The sequence below is a fragment of the Oenanthe melanoleuca genome, chromosome 1, assembly GCF_029582105.1.
Source record: "Oenanthe melanoleuca isolate GR-GAL-2019-014 chromosome 1, OMel1.0, whole genome shotgun sequence".
NCBI lineage: Eukaryota > Metazoa > Chordata > Aves > Passeriformes > Muscicapidae > Oenanthe > Oenanthe melanoleuca.
The window spans coordinates 17,053,043-17,070,702 of record NC_079333.1 but is presented as its reverse complement, the minus strand read 5'-3'; the positions used below and the strand labels follow the sequence as shown (position 1 = coordinate 17,070,702).

The following is a 17,660-nucleotide window of genomic DNA, read 5'->3' as shown; positions in this document are numbered from 1 at the left end:
TTCTCTGATTAATGATCAGATCTGACAATAGTTTCCTTTTTTTTTTGCCCCCGCCTTTCTTCCAAGGTAAACAGAACAACATTTGCTTTTATGTGGATGAATTTCTCTTTCTGAATTAAAAAATGTTTTCACTGATTTATGAAGACACAGGAACCAAGTAGTTCTGATACGTATATGTATTTGAGGATTCAAGGGCCCTGACATGAAGATATTTTATTGATTTATCTTTTGAAAGGCAAATCTCTTTCTTGCTTACCAAAAATCCACCTATAGTTTTTATATTTTAATGACATTTAATTTTTCTAAGGAAGAATGATTAAATTTTAAATTCACCTTTCAGCTACAAGAGAACAGTTGCAAAAACCAAATGCATAAAACAAGCCAGGGCAAAGACATGACAATGTACCAAAGAGAATGAGAATGCCCAGCTTCCTGTTCTACTGGTTATTTTCTCATACTCTCAAACAACTACCCATTGGGCAGAACAAGCAGGTCAGGGTTATCACTGCTGCAAGCAAGCTACCTAGAGTCAATCAACTCTTACCTTAAGCCAGGGAATCATGACACAAAAGCAAAGCTCTTACCGAAGATTTTATCTGACTTTGAATAGACAAGTTGTGTCGACAGAGGTTTGCCAGGAGTCCTAAACACGGTATTGTTAACTCATCTTCAGTGGATTGACTTAAAAGAAAAGCCCAAAAGATGTGTTCATTCAAGCATCCTGAATTTAATTACAAGAAATTTTAGAGTGGGGGCTGAGAGAGCTGGTCGGTGGACTTTTATTTTGTTTTGTGCCTTGGTGGGAGCTTGTTTTTAATGAGACACCATTTCACCATACACAGCAAAATTCAGATTATAATCCATGCAGTGTGGGCAGCTTTTAACTGAGTACATCTGAAAAAACCCCAAAGTATTAGAGATCACTGCTATCAGAGGTCATTTATTACGTGTACTTCTAAGATTCATCAGATTTCTTTCAAGGGCACGTGAATAAAATTTTTATTAATCTAACAAGTCTGCTCCTAGTGACAAGCATGAATTTCCTCCTAGTTTTTTCTTTGTTAGCTCCCTGCTCCCAGAGGTGTGGAGGTGGGCTGAGTCAATTAATATTCCATCACCCAAAGTCCCACAATCACTGCATTTGACAATCTGTAACAAGTGCATACATGGTTTTCAAAGGAAAGTCTGTTAACTTCAGAGCACAGCTCACTCTGGAGATTCAGGTTAGTACAATACTTTAATGGCCTTCTGAAAGTTTAGAAACTTAGCTCGCTGTTTCCCATAAGAAAAAGACATCAAATACACACTTACACATGATGCATTAGAAACAAAATTAATCCATCGATGTTGGCACCAGCACAAAAGATGGGAATGTTGTAGGTTAGTCTCAGCAGCAACTGAATACCCTGAGGAAACAGAAAGCTGTTCACATGCCTATCCTACACCATCTCAGGAGGAAACTTTGAAAGGACAAATATCAAGATGTCACAACTGAATTAATTTTCAGACTCTAACATTAGCATAACAATTACACAAGTTGCTGCAAGCACATTGTAATGTTCTACCATATGATGTACTTAGCAAAAGCCCAAAATTATTATTGAGATTTTATTTTGACAGAGAAGTTACCTTTTGAGCCCATTAAATTCTCCACCTTTGCCTCACCAGCAAGCTCTTCATTCTGTCAGTGATAAACAGGCTTTGTCCTAAGGTCTAGAAGTCTCATCAAAATCCAAAAAGCACTTTGCAAGCTCTTGCAGAAAGGATACTTACAGGAAAACAGGTTTGCTCTAAAGACTGCCAACAGATCTAAGGGTAGCAAAATCCTTCATACAGAACACTTCTGGCACATAACTGAAGCCAATACATTCAAACATGACAAAAATCACAGTAGAGGTTAGCAGTTAAAACAAAGCCTCACCATTTAGATATCTAAGAGCTTCAAGGTCTTAAGATTTGATCTATCTGGTGACTACAAAATCTGTCCTATTGACTGGCCAGACACTTGGATCCCTAGTGGGCCTCCTAGTGCTTTGAGAAACATACAAACCACAAGAAAAAGGATCTTTACTGGATGCCTGACTTATTTTTCCACAGAACAAGAGCCACAGGACTGCTAGTAAATTAATTTTCTGCTTTTCAGAAAAAGACAAATGACAACAGGCAACTAGCAAGTACTTGCTGAAAACTTAGGGGAAAACCTGTGCATATTTGAAAAAAATAAAGAAAATTTTAAGGGCAGGTTAAAACTGGTGAGTTCAAACTAATAGATGTCAGACATTCACTGTAAGTCTGGCATTCACTGGCAGACAGCACTGACCAGAAAAGAGGAGGCCACACATGCTCTGCAAACCTCCCATGAAAACAGACAGCCACAGCTTTCACTCATTCACAGTTACCTGTCAAAGTACTGATTAGACAAAATGACCTCCAGGCTTGTGTTATGAAACAGGCTTGTATCAGGAGAAACAGCCAAATACCTCAACTGGAAATCAATCTTCTGATTATTATATGCACACAGTACAATGTTTATTATGCAACAGTAGCCAAATATTATTAAGCATTATTTCCTTACCTGTAATAAGACTGGGTCACTCAGATTAGTAGAACTTCGATGAACCACTCCTGCCAGCACGCTGGTCAGATTGTAGGTGTCCTGGAGAGCTTCTCTAGTCTCTGTGTCTGAAGCTGCAATTTAGGAATTATTAGCGAAAGCCCCATCTAATAGCAAAAGAAACTGTTGCATTAGCTAGTTGAAGCAGAAGCTAAAGTCTCTGACCAGCTCTTCATGCATGTTTTAAAGCTAACTACAAATAAATGACAGCTCCTACACACTTGCCTCTCTACCTCACTCCTGGACATACAGTTAATTGTAACACTAATCCATTTCCTTAAAATGCTTGGACACTGAAAGAATATCTACCTCCTACCTACCAAGTTTCAGTTCTGAGATTTTGAAACCTGCACTTCAAAGGCTTAGGTCTTAAACTCAATGAGCTCAGCTTCTTGCCTCATGCTATGGTGGACAAGTAGACTCAAACTGATAACTTAATAGGGTTATCTAGCATTAGTTAAATGCATAAATGGAAGCCAGTACTGCTTAGGCAATCCTCAAAGAGATGTAGCAAACCAGGTAAAGCAATAGATCATTTGGAAGAGGACTTAATTCTTAAAATTTTCCAGACCAAACCCCAGCAACAAATATAACTTTACAGTAACTGTTCCAAAAACATAAAAGGAAGCTCAGAGAGGCTTAAACTTCATGAATCCGAGAAGATAAACAAGGGAGCATCATAAAGGACTCAAATCTTGAATAACTACTCACATATGATGAGAAACTAAGCAGTGAAGGGATAACTTTTCCTAGTATATGTAGGTTCTGCTCTGATCACAGAGCTCCCTAGACAATAAAGTTTCATTTCTATGAAGTAGAGGGGCAAAAAAAACCCAAAAAAGGCATTTCAAGACACAAATAAAAGGCAGTAGAATGTCTTTTGCAGTTGAATAACTTAATGCACACAAGCCCAGGCTATTGGAGAGCCCACACTGCCAGCTAACACTCAAGAAGGAGAGGTAAATGAGGTGATGACAGTTGTGGATGTGACACAAGTTCTCCCTATCCTTGCATGCCCTAGCCAGGTTTCTCATTTTAAAAGAGAGTAGTCTTCTCCAGCTTAAAAAAAAAAAGGACAAGAGAATAATTCCTCACCCTACCCAATGGATATACAAATTCTGACAAGCATGATCATTGCCATTCATAGGGATGACCTAAAATCTCCTTCTCACTGCAATTTAACATCTTAACAAGTGGCTTAGCCAAGCACTCCACTACAATGAAAAATACTTCATCTTTCACACGTTCTGCTTCTTCCAAGAAATCCAACACTCACACCACAGAATTAGCATCTGTTTTATCTTCCCTTGCCCAGAAAAAAAGATAAAAAGTTCAGATGCAAACCTTACCTAGCTGTGATAGCAAAGTAACCACGGACAAAGCCAGAGAAGGGTTTATATTAGTGTCCTCCAGGAGCTCTACAAGGCAACTGAGACATTCACTTGGTAGAATCTGGTTTGAAGCAAAAAACCGGGTAAGCTTCAGTCCAGAGATAACCTGGCGATGAAAGGAGAAAAACAAACTTACTCAACTGCAACAATGTAATTGGCACAGAAGTCAAAGCACAGAGTTGTATAAAAGAGATTCTGTCCTTCTTGAAAAACTGAGAATGTGAGTACCACCCTAATGGGACACTGGTATTCAAATCTGATGAGGAGAAGAAAAAAAAAAAAAAAAAGGCAATAATGGAAAAAATCTGCTTTTCATTCCTTTATATTGGAAAGTGCCAGTTTTATTTATTTTGAAGGAACAACCCAACAGATTCAAATACAAACACATAGCAATCAGCCTGCCTTCCAAAGGCCTGGACAGGGACACAAGGAACCTGAGCTCGGGGAACCCTATATAAGAAAATGCCAAAAATTATACACCTTCACACCAATACAGGCAGACACGATTTATATTTTGCATAATGGAGACACATCATGTTGTTTTTGTGTATTCCCTCTGTCTCTTTACAAGGGACACAGAGAAGAAAGCAAAGCGAGATACTAACTCTCATATCAAGGCTCTAGCAATTAAAATAAATCTGTATTTGAAAAAGGCAACTTGGAGATTAATTCAAAGGCCACCATATAAGTTGTACACAAAGATGAAGCTGAAGATCAGGGAAATGCCTTAGCAGAAAACCCGTTTGTATATGTGTTGCAGGGAACTGGCAAACTCCAGACACAAGACCAGTTCGTCAATCAAACGCTATTTCATAAGCGAAATGATTCATGCGGGCCAGAATTTTGGGGATAAATAAAAACCAAGCCCCTTGTAACACATACTACACAGACTCACAACACAACTCCGTAAACACACCGTATAACTTTACAGTAACAGCCACCACAGCCACCCGCACGCCCCGCTCCCGCCGCGGCCCGGGCCGGGCGCCGCTCCCACCTGCAGGCTGCGCTGCAGCAGCGCGGCGTTGTGCGCGGTCTTGGCGGCGCGGTACTGCGCGGCTGCGAGGAGCAGGCCCTTCATGCAGCCCGGGGCGTCCATGGCGGCGCGGCCCCTCAGACGCTCCGCACTCGGCCCGCACTCGCATTTCCCGCCGCCGCCGCCATCGTGACGCAGCGGCCACTGAGCGCCCGCGGCCGCCGCGCGGCACCACGGGAGGCGCCGCCGCCGCCATCTTGCTTAAGGGAGGCGGGCGGGCAGCCGCCGCTTCACGAAGGAGACAGCGGGGAGATAGCGGGCAGTGAGGGCGCTTGGCTCGGTGACACCGGCTTTAGTGCCGGGGCGATCCAGAGGGATGCTTTTCCTAAGCGGAGCTCTGTGTGCTTCGGGTGAGCTGAGTCTGGAGGGCCGCCTCCGATTGCAGCTGCCGTCCGTTCCCACCTGGCTCCCGCAGCCCTGCCTTGCCTTCCTGCTTTCTTTCTAGTCCCCGTTATCCTTTCTTCTCCTTCTAGGGAGGGCCAAAAGCCGGGTTCTCCTTCCCGCCTGTGGCTTCTCCTGCGAGAATGGGAATCTTTGGCGGTGTCACGGCGATGGCGAGAATCGAACCCGCGGCCCCGCGACTCGGCCGCTCGTCCGCTTCGCACAGCGCCCCCCGCAGGCCGCGGCGGGCACAGCGCCCGCTGCCCGCGCTGCAGAACTAATCCTTCCCTCGTAAATTTTGTTGGGTTGGAGCGCCTCGGGATGGATACCAGGATCATGTCCTTCTCGGGCCGTGTTCTTCCTTACACCGTGTGCTCGCACCTTTCGAGGGTACGAGAGGTTCCACCCCCCCGACACGGACACACACGCACACTCACCCACGCACCTTTGGGATATCGGCAGGTAGACGCTGCTGTGCGAAGCTCTTGAACGTGTTTTCTCAGCTTGTGCGTGGATTGTTTTCTGCCATATTAGGCCTGCAAATGTGTGTTGGAATGTCTGTATTGGCCTCTATATTTTCCTATACTGTTTATAGGAAAATCACTGCCGTAAAGCACGGGTGAGAAATGTGAATGTAAGTGTCATTGTGTCTCTTTCCTCTTTTAAGTTTTTGATCCTTCTTATGTCCCCTGCTTCACATGACTGCTGCAAGGGAGCCCTGGAGAAGTGACTGGAACATGTAGAACTCACCCTCAGTCCTGGATACTGCACCCGGAGCTGCAGCCAGCACCACTGCTGTAAATCTGAGTCCAAAACACGCTGCCAGGTGCCACCTGAAAGGGACCACTGCCCAGCCCTTGTCCCCTGCTCAGCCATCAGAATCACTCAGTAGGTACCATGAGGCTGGGATTCCTTGTCACTTGGCCTTTTCCCAAGGCTGAACGTCAGTGTGACTGAGTGAGCACCTGGGGAACTGCTGAGACTCATTTCAGAAAAAAACCTGCAGGGTTGTGCTTTGTTAAGGACTGTGCTGCTGGAGGTGGGGTGTCTCAGCACAGCAGTTCCTCAGTCTGGCACCTGTGATAACCAGCTCTCAGACAGGCTGCTGGATTCTGCAAGTAGAGAGACACATCAGTTATGTGCTTCTACAGAGCAAGGGCTGGAGTGTTTATGTCCCATAATACTATTTTTCATGGACAATTATTACTTTTTTAAAATTTTTCTTTTCAATTGATGAAGTTTTGGACACATATTTTAGTATTTCTTGGCATTGCTAGGGTTAATTAATAGTCTCTCTCTCTCTCTCTCTTTTTTTCTTTTTTTTTCTTTTTTTTTTCTTTTTTTTTTTTTTCTTTTTGAGCCCAGAGCCAAAAACTCTGCAGCACTGTTAAATTCAATGAAGTCCTAAGCACTGAGAGGTCTAAAATTCCTTTGACAAATAATGGTGTGCAAGAAACATTAAAAAAAAAAATTAACTAATATTACCCAGTAAAATATATAAATAATTAAGGGTCTTAAACATACAACCAATACAAATGTCTTCCTAACAATCTCAAAGGGTGTAGCAGTGACTGGAAGACTCAGGACATACATTCCAGTTCTGGCTGTGGCTGCTAATTGCAGGCCACCTTCAGAACTAAAGTATTTATTAAATATTTAAAATTCAGGGTGATATTAAAGCAAATTCTTACATTTAAAACAAACAAACAACAAAAGATAATATACATAATACAGAACTAATGCCAGTAGAAAATGAAATGGAGTAAGCATTCCTATATGTACAGAACCTATTAAAAAATGATGTGTTCACACTGACATGCATGTAGAACTTGTAGTCCTCTTGTAATCTGCCAGAACCATTTCTCAACATTAAAAGTATTTCAGACAATTTTCCTCTGGTTGGTTAGTTTTTTATGGCATGGATTTAACACAGGATTTTTGTTTTAATTTGCATTATTCAAACCACGGACTACTAGTATTCCTTGACATTGCTGAAATACTGTTCACTCCTCCAACAATGAGGTAACGTGAATCATATGCAAAGTAACAGAGTTTGGGGGTTTTAAATGCCAATAGTTTTGTCATATATGGTTTTTATCAATTCTGCCATGAATTTCTGCTTTATGCCCATTCATTTAAAGTGCTTATATTGCTGCCTGCTAACAGAATGTTCACTCTAGCAGTCAACATCTTGGACAATTTGCTGGCTAAAAACCACCAGAAGACACATACATGGACACAAGCTACCTTCCCCCCATACCTATGTGTGTGTATGAGTCTGTAACAAAAAGCATTTCTTTTATTGCTGAGCAAATATGCATAATAGCTTGTACAGGATCTTTTGGTAGAAGATACAGCTACTCTGCCGAAGGAGAAGGGTAATTCCAGATCTGGAGCAGAGGACACCCAGCTGGAAGCTCTCTGCAGCTGAGGAACTGTGCTGGGGCACATCCTGGAACAGCAGCTTCCCAAACCATCAGTGCAGACCCATCAAGGTAAGACATGGACGTAATCACCGCTGTCATCAACTTCTGTGAAGTAATAGATACAAACAAAAAAGCAATGTCATTGCAAGGCACTCTTCTGAAAGGCCATGGGAAGCAGCATGGCCTATGGCAGGGCAGGTATCAGTAACTCAGTTTGGTTTCTCCATGTTCTCTCTGCTATTGCAGGGCCAATGTTTAGGCCCCCTGTCCTATGGACTGGATTCTCCAGGGACACACCTGCAGGCAAAGCCTTTTCTGAGCCAGCAAACACTGTTATAAACAGTTGTGTCCATGTGAGACCCCCTCCTTCCTGAGGAACAGTCAAATGCTAGAAATCGTCCATTCTTGGTAAATCAGATCAATAGCCAAGGTATCTGTGACTTGCAGAACACATCCCTTCTTCTGTAAATAGATACCCGAGAGAAAAGTTCTCATCCCAACTAAAGAAGAGCCTGAAAAATCCTGTTGTCTCTTATACTTTGTCAGATTGGTTATGGTTTTTGAGAAGCCAGGGAAAAGGCAGAAATTCAATGCTTGGAACTCAAAGCTGCACTATGGAAACCTATTGTTCTTCAAGCAGCTGCCCTCAGGAAAGCTGTTCCTAGGCTAGAAAACAAAGCTCAAGTATTCCAACCACCAGGATCGCGACCCCAGTCCCTTGAGGTGTTCCACTGGTTATGCTGGAGCTCTCAGTCCCACATGTGCAGCATGTGCAGCTGTGGGCATGTAATAATGCAGTCTGAAAGAGAAGTTTGGGATGCTGTACAAGTGAAATTAAAATCAAAATTTAATAAAAAGAATTCCAAAGTAGTTTGATTATTTCTAAAAAGCCTCCATTTTTAACGGAAGACTATACATACTTTGACACTGAAATGAAAGGGTTTGTTTTCCTCCCTGTGAGTCCAGATGAGGACACTGTACATCTTCTAGAAAAATTCCTATTGCAGGACCAAAAATAAAATACGTATTACACCTAATTCTTCCTAAAAACATATCAGTGTTAATGCAGTACTTTCTGTCTCCCTGGAACAGCAATGATAAGAAACCATAGCATTTTTTAGTGCAAATGTGGCATATTTGCCTTGTGATACAGGTGACAAGGTAATGTTGAAGATGTAGTAAATGTGTCTCTGTGACTTCCCCTCAGCAGGGTTGCTGGGGCTCAGGCCCCAAAACTGCAGCTTAGTGCACGCAGTGCTGGGAGAGCTTGGCCAGAGTGGTTGCACCGTTCTTGTGTGTGAAACCCCAGTGAGCCCTCTGCAGCACTGGTCAGAGGCTGAAATAGTTCATGCTTCAAACTTTGATATATAATTCTGCTCATTGTAACAGAAACTATATAAAGAAGCTATAACCAAAGAAAGCTCTCTGAAGATGCCTGACTGGAACTTTGGACTGAAAGGGACATAAAGGGAAAGCCCATTCTTCAATCACCTGAAGCAAACTAGTAAACAAGGAAAAGAATGTGAGCCAAACCCAGCAGCTGTGCTAAGAATCATCTCTGGATTGCTTCAGGGTGGGGAGGCCATAGCCCCCAGACCCATTTGCTGGGGGCAGGTTTGCACAGATTTCCCCCCCAGCCGAGATGGGAGGAGGAAGTTTCATCGCGTCTCAGGGGCAGTGAGCCCATCCTCCCTTACACAAGCTGGCCCACCAGTGGAACCCCCAACCCCACAGGTCACATCCATGGGACATTCATGTGAGAGGCAGCTGAGGGGGTGCCTTAATCCATCAAAGACTGCCCAAAGTGTTCCCCAGAGTCATTCCTGAAGCCTTGCACCACAGGACTGCACGTGATGCAACAAACGCAGAATCTGCTGTAAGAGACAGTGGCAAACTGCCCCTGCCCCAGGGAGGTGCTTGGGTTTTCCTGCCCAGCCTGAGTGTATATCAACCCATCAGATTCTGTGCTATCTGGGGGGACCTTCACCACCAAACACACCAGCTGGAGAGGATCAACAGAACATTGTTGGGATACACAGAGTGGTGATATTTTCTTTCACTCTCTGTCCCCTCCACCTCTTTCTCTTTTAACTCTCCTTTTTCTCTCTCTCCCTCTCATATTTACTATCAAATAAAACCCATACTATTGTCACAGGCATATGGTCTCCTTTGCACCTTAATTCAGGCAGAGGCCTTTCTAATAACTTTAATAACTGCATCATAACACTGCCCCACACCACCGTGCTGAGCTGCTGTTGGGGATGAGATGCAAATCACAGGCCAGGGTGGAGAATCCAAAGTTTTGTTTCCTTTATGATATCTGTACTTAATGAAAAGATTTCCCTTGCTCACACATGCCCTGGTTGGGGCTCTCTGCACACTCTGCCAGAGGTCATGGAACAGTCTCAGAGTTATTTTGCAGCCCGTGGCCTGATGGATGCTGCAGCTGAGGGTTGTACAGTAGGAACATGAGGAATGGTGTGGAGGGATACCAGCAAGTTACCAACAGTATCTGCAGTCATGCTTCTCAAAACAAGGATGTAAGTATGACATGGGGTTATGCAACACAGTCGAAAGCTTTATGAGAACCTCTGTCTTTATTGTATCCCTCTGCATAATTCTGTCAGGTAGAAACATCATATCCTTGTCCTACACCTGGGACTTGTGAGCATAAATTAGCAGAAGAAGAGCAATGAGAGGCTGAACTCTGGTTCCAAAGCTGTGATCCTGAGCACAAGGCCTGTTATCAGTTAGTCATGTTTGAATACAAATCACAAGCTGGCTTGCTTACCTGTCCTCTTAGAACTAACTAAGGTTTTTATATAAAAATATCTTAGAATCTGGACAATGGAAGTAAAGGACAGCCTCAACCCCCAGTGAAGTGCAAGGGTTTGGTACCTTGGCCGAAGCACATTGGATAAAACTGGTTCTCAGCCTTCTCCAGCCTAGAAGCATTAACATCCATGATCGAGAGAGCTGTAGGCAGCTTTTTCATCATTGTGTGTCTCTAGCAATTTTAATTTGTTCATTTGTTGTGGGTGAGGGTACGTAACCTGTGAATAGCCATTTCAGTGAACATATGAGAGAAGGGGGGATGCAAAACTTCCGTCCATGCAAGAAGACATTTAGCAGGTATTCACCACAAACCTGTCAATGCTGTCATCTTTAAAAAACCCACAAAGGCAGAGTTTCTCACCATCATAAATGCTGTCCATTTCTGACTTGCACCTCTGGCTTCTTCGCAAGTCGTTCGGTTTCTTCACTGGATAGCGGAGGTTTATTACCAGTCCTTGGTTTGGCTTTTCAAAAGCATATATTAAGTCCTTTAATGTTTTGAAGGTCATTTCTGGAGCACCTTCAGAAGTCTGTAAGGAAAGGATGACAAAATATGTTTGCAAGTTCCCTTCACATGGAGTCCCCTAAATGAAAAGAATAATAAGTTGTTTCTGTTTACCAAGGAGCTGTTTTGTAAACAGGTTTGGTGACAGAATATTGCACTGTCCTTAAAACACTAGGGACATCCATTTGGAGCCATGGTTATTGCACTAAAAGTAACTTTCCCTCACCATCTTTTTTTTTTTTTTCCAAAAAGAACATCAGTTAAATTATTGGTGTAGATGTGTGCTGCAGTGATCCACTACAGCAGAGTGTTGAAGAGTGACAGCATTACACACTGCACTCTGGTCCAAGTGCAAAAGTTTAGGGATAACATATTTAGTTCCCAATTAAAATGTTGCCTTTAAATAACTAGGTGACAAACAGAACCCAAACTTTTAGAAAATATCAGCATTGGCAAGCAAAGGTCATGTGCACAAAGCTGTTTTTTAAGTATGGGTTCATATGACAGGACTGAACTGCCCTTGCAGCTCAGCCCTGCAGGGATCTGTGCATGGGTTTTACAGTGCTGTGACTTCAGGGCAGTGACAGACAGTGAGCAGCCTACAAGTAGTCATTAAAAGTGAATGGGGCTTTGGTCTTACTTAATCTCCTAGCTAACAAAGAAACATGTATGTATTTTCTTTGATTTTCTGCATCCTCATCTTCCATTCAGCCCTGGATGGACTGGGTGCCAATGGACTGGGTCTGGCTGGGACGAGTTAACTTTCTTCACAGCAGCCTACATAGTGCTATGCTCTGAGTTTGTGACTGTGACAATGCTGATAACACAGCCACGTTTTGGCTGTTGCTGAGCAGTGCTCGTGAAGCATTAAGGACGTCTCTTTCTTGCATTTGGTTCCCCTGGGGAGTAAGCTGGGAGTGTACAAGATGCTGGCTGTCCCATCTCACCCCATCTGACACTGTATTCAGCAATAGAAGCTTAGGGAAAGGGAGGATGTTTGTGGTTATGTGTGTGCTGAGGCCTCACTTTTCAGGAGGTCACTAAACATCTGCCTCCTGATGGGAGGGAGTTGCTAAACTTCTTTGCTTTGCCTGTGTACAAAGCACAACTTTACCTATTTACCTATTACACTGTATTTTATGTGCTCCAGGAGTTTCCTTAGTTTTGCTGTTTGTGTTCTCTTCCCCCACCCTGTCTTGCTAAGGAAGGAGTGAGCAGCTGTGGGGGTGCTTAGCTGGTTGGGGCCAGCCTGCTGCACTCTAGAAAGCTCATGGCTGAATCTGGCATTAAAAAAACACAAAACAACCTCTTCTCCACCATCAACACATTATTTCAGCCAGTTATTTTAGTAAGCCAAAATAATGTTACTTAAAATTTTTAAAAACTGAATTCTACTTTCACATTATTGGCAAAACTTTATGAGGAAGAATGGGTTTGAAAAGTCTAAAAATGTCTGTGCTATATGCTGATAGGAATGACAGCATAACCCCAGTAGAGTGGCTAAGGTCCAAAGCAGAATATCTTTTGTCAGTAAACCATTCTTCATGGGAAATTGTGTCTTTCATACACAGGCAAAACCACTAATAAGCAATAAATTACCAGCATATGAGAGCTTGGAGTGTTCTTTATGAAGTGATTTCCTCATTCCACTTAAATGCTGCTTAATATTGGCAGTCCTCTTGGCTGTGCTACTACAAGCAGGGGAGTGAGCCAGCTTTTAGGTGTCCTTTCACATTGCCTGGAGATTTGATTGATGCATTAGTCTCTCTTACACTTGTTTTACTTGAACAAGCAGCAATTTTTGGCATTGTCACTTCAGGTGCCTCACGATCACACAGAATTAATAGATTCTTTAAATCAAAAGGATCATTGCAATATCCCAGATCCCTATGAGATGCTGCATGCATTAGCAGTGCTTTCAAGTAGAAAAAGGTAATTAGGAACAAGAGAAAGTAAGATTAGTAATAGATATTTCATCAGTGCTCTCAAAAAGAAATAGTCAAATGAAAAGGCAGCTGGTTAATAAATAACAGAGCCACTTAGATTATGAGGAAATTCTACAAACACAAGAGCTACCTTTTGAGCTCATCTATAATAAGAATCAAGTAGAGACCAAATTTGGAAATATTTTCTGTAGTATTGTGTTTATGTTTTTTTGGTTTTTTTTTAATCTATGATCGTAGACTGAAATGACAATCGATTAAAATTATAATTGATCATAGATTAATCTAAGATATTTTAATATATGATTTTTAAAAAATCTGTGATCCTTAATGCACTCATTAGAGATGTAGTGAGAGTTACTCACCTGTATTCTGAAATGCCCTTGCTGTTCCCTGAAGATACGGTAAGTGTAGATGAGGTCCTCAAAGCTGTGAAAAACATTGTATACATAACACATCACATTAATGAAGTGACATATCTGCAAACAGTATTAAAGACATGAGAAGTGCAGTTAAATTGAATGAGGCAGAGACAAATAAGCAAAAGAGAAGAGATCCTAAAGATTAAAAAATGAGTGAAGGTTTAATATCTTGAAATACAAGATTACTCTAACCAGGGGTTTCAAAAAACATATGAACTAAGCCAGCCTAACACAGGCCTTTAATAAGCATAATTTTATTCCACAGACCTCTTCTCATCTCTTTCTTATCTTCCTACTGCCCTAACCTTCATTTTGCATTTGTCACAAGAAGGCTGTTGAATTATTGGAGAGATGTTGGCAGAAAATGGCCTCCAGTCACAGCACCCAGAAAATGACTGTATGGCTCCTACTTCTAAGAATAATGTTCTTTTACATTTCCCAGGGTTTTAGTTATTGTTATTCTTCATAATATGCTTGGACACTGAGGCTATTGATGTCTCTAGATATATTTTGTCAACAGAAATAAAAGCTTTATCAGACACCACAGTAGCAGCAACTCAGGAGGTGAACTGGAGATCGTGACTGTGATCAAAAAAGGTAGCAGAGCTGCAAGAAAATATACATCACAAATGAGTGGGGAGGTTGGGGAGAGGGGGGAGAAGCATCTGAAAACAAGTGTTTTTAACTGGTATGCCTGTTCATCAGGAGGACTCAGCTGTACTTATGTGTCTATGTGAAGTGAACTGTCATGAGTAGGAGAATCTTGGGGCAAAGACCTGGTGCAAGGGACTTGTGCAGAAATGGAGGATTACTCTAAAAATAAACTACTTTGTTCTGCCAAAAAGTTACTATGAACTGAGACCAGATTAAGGCTTCCAGTTATAGCAGGTTTATTTTAATTCAAAGAGTGGTATGACAGGGATGCATATTTTGGTTTTTGCCTTCTTGAGATACCTGTGGAAATCCACATGTTCCTTGGTGAAGAGGAAATTTATAAATGTGAGTGCTCATTCTTTGCACAGAGACAGAGAAGTGAGTCAAAGAAATACCTGGAACTGATCATTTTTGAAACTTGTTCTTTACTGATCAATTAAATTTTAAAATGTTACTGCCTGGATATTATTCAGCTACTGTAATTTTTACTAAATGAACATGAAACTACCATTAAAATGGAAACTTCTGTTTCCTCATTAACTACTAAATGAGCTAGTAATAGGGTACAAATAAACAAAATGTTTGGTCTGGAAGAACAGTGAGGTGAGAGGGAGAGTGGCATGTTGAACAGTAAGGAGAACAGTAGCAAAAACAGTAGGTGTGAACCGAGGCACTGTCAGAGACCTGGGGGAATTCTGGATGAAAGAGAGTGTGCTGTGGAGGAAGGTGTAGCAGCAGAGCTGTGCGCCTTGCCTGGGTAGAGGAGAGATGCATTTGAACTGGTCCTACCATTCTGGCTCCCAGGTCCCCCATGGGAGTGCACTCCCCCCATACACCAATGAAAAAGGACAAGAAGGTTTGTTTGCTGTAGCAATCGGATCAGTATCTCTGCCCACAGATCAGTTAATCTGAGAAGGGTTTATCAGTTTGCACATCAACCATCTTAGGTGCTAAACAAGGTGTTAAGATGCAATTCTAATTCAAAATAATAGATCTTTCTTTGAACATCACTGAGAGTTTCAGTGTTGATTGCCCCCAGTTTTAGGGCAGTTTCTGAGGCAGTTCTCAGCCAGTGCAGTAATACTATCCCATGAGCTGTCTGAACACAAGCCTTGCTCTGACCTGTGCCAGCCACCACCTGTGCACCACTGCTGCTCCTCTCACAGTTTAACTGCATTAGTTCATGTCGGGATAATAGTCAAATCCACTAAACACTTCAGTTTTTGATCAGCTTTTAACACTAAAACCCACAGAGACAAACTGGAAGTCACATGTTTTTTCACATGCCTGCACAGAATATCGTTGCCCTTAAAAAAAATAAAATAAAAAGACGAAAGGAAAAGCAACTATGTTGGTGTGGCACAAAGCTTAACTGAAATTCTAACTAACATTGTAATTCTTCCTGTGTGTCAGGTTCCCCATTTTTCCCTTCTGACAGGGTATGCATGCACATTCCCTCCCATCTCCCTGCCCTTCCCTCACCCCTTGCATTGTTTCATTCCACACCATACTGAAAGCAGGTTCCTGTAGCTCCCTTGCTGAGGATCTGTTTGTCCCTCACTTGCTATTTCTCTCCTCATTCTGTTATTTTGCAGACCTCCCTTCTTCCACCCACCAACCCAGTAGTGCACCATTTCTCTCTCCCTTTTTCTCCCCTCTCTGAAGCAAGAGGGTCAGAAGTTGAAAGGTGGTTGGTTAAGAGCAGCAGTTGAGACAAGGTACATTGCTTAACATTGGCTGTGCTTGCAAAGACAGGATGAGAGAATGCAAAGATATTTTGATAAGAAGGGGACTGCAAGATGAGACAATGCCAGACTGGTCAGGCTGTTGAGATAAGAAAGGTTCCTCAGACCCCTGGACTGGCCTGAACCAGCCTTGTGCAAGACAAGGTGAAAAGTTCAGCTGTGAGGAAGACTCCTCCTACTTCATCCTGACCACCACCTTAGGACCACCAGAAAGCACTCTAATGCCAATATGAACTTTGTAATTCTAATAAGAAGTGGGGCTAGGTGGGGCTAGGGAATGAATGTATCATGAAGCTTGATGCACATGTAACATTCCATAATAAGAAATGTTAAATAAAAAAGAGGGAATAAAAAGAGAGTTGAGCTCTTTGGCAGGCACACAGGTCTTTGTGGAGAGACCCCACATGCACGTGGTGCTGGATAAAAAACACACCTACTTTATACCTTACTCTGTGAGTTATAGGGTCTTTCCATTAATCATCTCCATTGATTTGTTTAATAAGAAATTCATTTCTAATGATTGATAAAAGGATCCTCTCATATTTTTTATTTAATTAGATGAGTTAAAAGGTTTTATATCACACTCAAATGTATCCTCAACTAGAGTGCAAAATCTCATAGGTTCAAAGACCTAGATTCTAGTTTTTAAACTTTGAATGCATTATGAACAGATCAATTATATATGAAAAGTGCAAAAAGGGAAATAAAAGTGCTATTCCCTACAGAAAAAGAAAATACTAAAATTTTAATTGTAGTTATTAAAGCTTCAGACTAGAAATAGCAGTTTTCTCTGCCCATCTTATCTGTGAATTTGTCATGTGGATTCAGACAGAACTTTGTTATTTTCAGCCTCAGCCTGTGTTCTTATATCAGGTAAAATTCCTTTGAAACACAAGGCTGAGCTTTCATCAGACAGAAATTCTACAAAGAAGGAAGTGTTTTGTAACACACTGTGGGACTTCTCCGTGTCTCAACAGTGCTAAAATGCTGTTCACTCATCATTACAGAGGCAGTTACTTTGAGTAAGGTTCCTAGAATGGTTTGGGAGGCTGAGCTATTTTCTCTGGGCTCCCTTTATTTTCTGCAGAGAGAGACCAGCATCACCAGATTATAGTTCATTTACCATCTGTTACATAAAAGGGTCTTTTGGAAATACCACCCTCTCACTAGTCACTTAAGGAAACCTAAAGTAACCAGCAGTATTTGAATACACAGACACACTTCCTTGGAGTCTGTTAATATCAGGGAAGAGCAATTAATGTTAGAGAAGATGATTGTTGTCTTTGGATCCAACTGAAAACTCATAAAGAAATCAGGATTAGAGTACTTACAAAACACAGAGACACAAGGCTCCTTCCACACTCTCACTCTCCCGTATTAAATAGCTGCCATTCTTCTTCTTCCTGCTCAGCAGCTCTTCACAGGCTTTTCTTGTTATCTTCCCATGAAAAAATGGGAATTCCATGGAAAAAAGAAAGCAAGGTATCTTGCCTTTCAAAGCAGTGTTAGAGCAAGTCAGAAACCTGGCATAGAAAGAGGACCTATTCCAAAGGCAGCTTCCTGCAGTTATCTGAAGTTGGAGGTGCCAAGAACACACAGGAGTTCATCTGTGGTGTTTGCTGAGCTGTCCCCAGTGAGGTGGGTCAGCTCTGCAGCTTGACAGCTCATGAGCTCTGTGGAGGCAGGAAAGGGTTTGTCTACACTGGTC

At 42.1% G+C, this 17,660-nt stretch overlaps 3 protein-coding genes across 3 annotated transcripts in view; 1 reads left to right on the top strand and 2 right to left on the bottom strand.

Annotated features, from left to right (window-relative positions):
- Window positions 1–5,187, bottom strand: part of CIP2A (cellular inhibitor of PP2A) — a 24,470-nt gene extending 19,283 nt beyond the window's left edge. The window contains exons 1-5 of the mRNA XM_056499818.1: window positions 5,003–5,187; window positions 3,964–4,111; window positions 2,576–2,688; window positions 1,312–1,406; window positions 585–681 (exon numbers count right to left, since the gene is read on the bottom strand). Of these exons, the coding sequence (XP_056355793.1) occupies window positions 585–681; window positions 1,312–1,406; window positions 2,576–2,688; window positions 3,964–4,111; window positions 5,003–5,104 (555 nt within the window). The 5' untranslated portion in view covers window positions 5,105–5,187. The remainder of the gene's footprint in view (window positions 1–584; window positions 682–1,311; window positions 1,407–2,575; window positions 2,689–3,963; window positions 4,112–5,002) is intronic.
- On the top strand, window positions 5,103–7,306 carry LOC130266843 (uncharacterized). Its single transcript, XM_056516149.1, has 3 exons — window positions 5,103–5,108; window positions 5,180–5,391; window positions 5,515–7,306. The coding sequence occupies exons 1-3, from the start codon at window positions 5,103–5,105 to the stop codon at window positions 5,909–5,911; spliced, it is 615 nt and encodes a 204-aa protein (XP_056372124.1). The 3' UTR covers window positions 5,912–7,306.
- SH2D1B (SH2 domain containing 1B) lies at window positions 7,016–17,660 on the bottom strand. The gene is made up of 4 exons (XM_056499805.1): window positions 17,284–17,660; window positions 13,497–13,560; window positions 11,045–11,213; window positions 7,016–7,953 (listed from the first exon to the last, which is right to left on the bottom strand). Exons 1-4 carry the CDS (start codon window positions 17,415–17,417, stop codon window positions 7,913–7,915), a joined length of 408 nt encoding a protein of 135 aa, XP_056355780.1. The 5' UTR covers window positions 17,418–17,660; the 3' UTR covers window positions 7,016–7,912.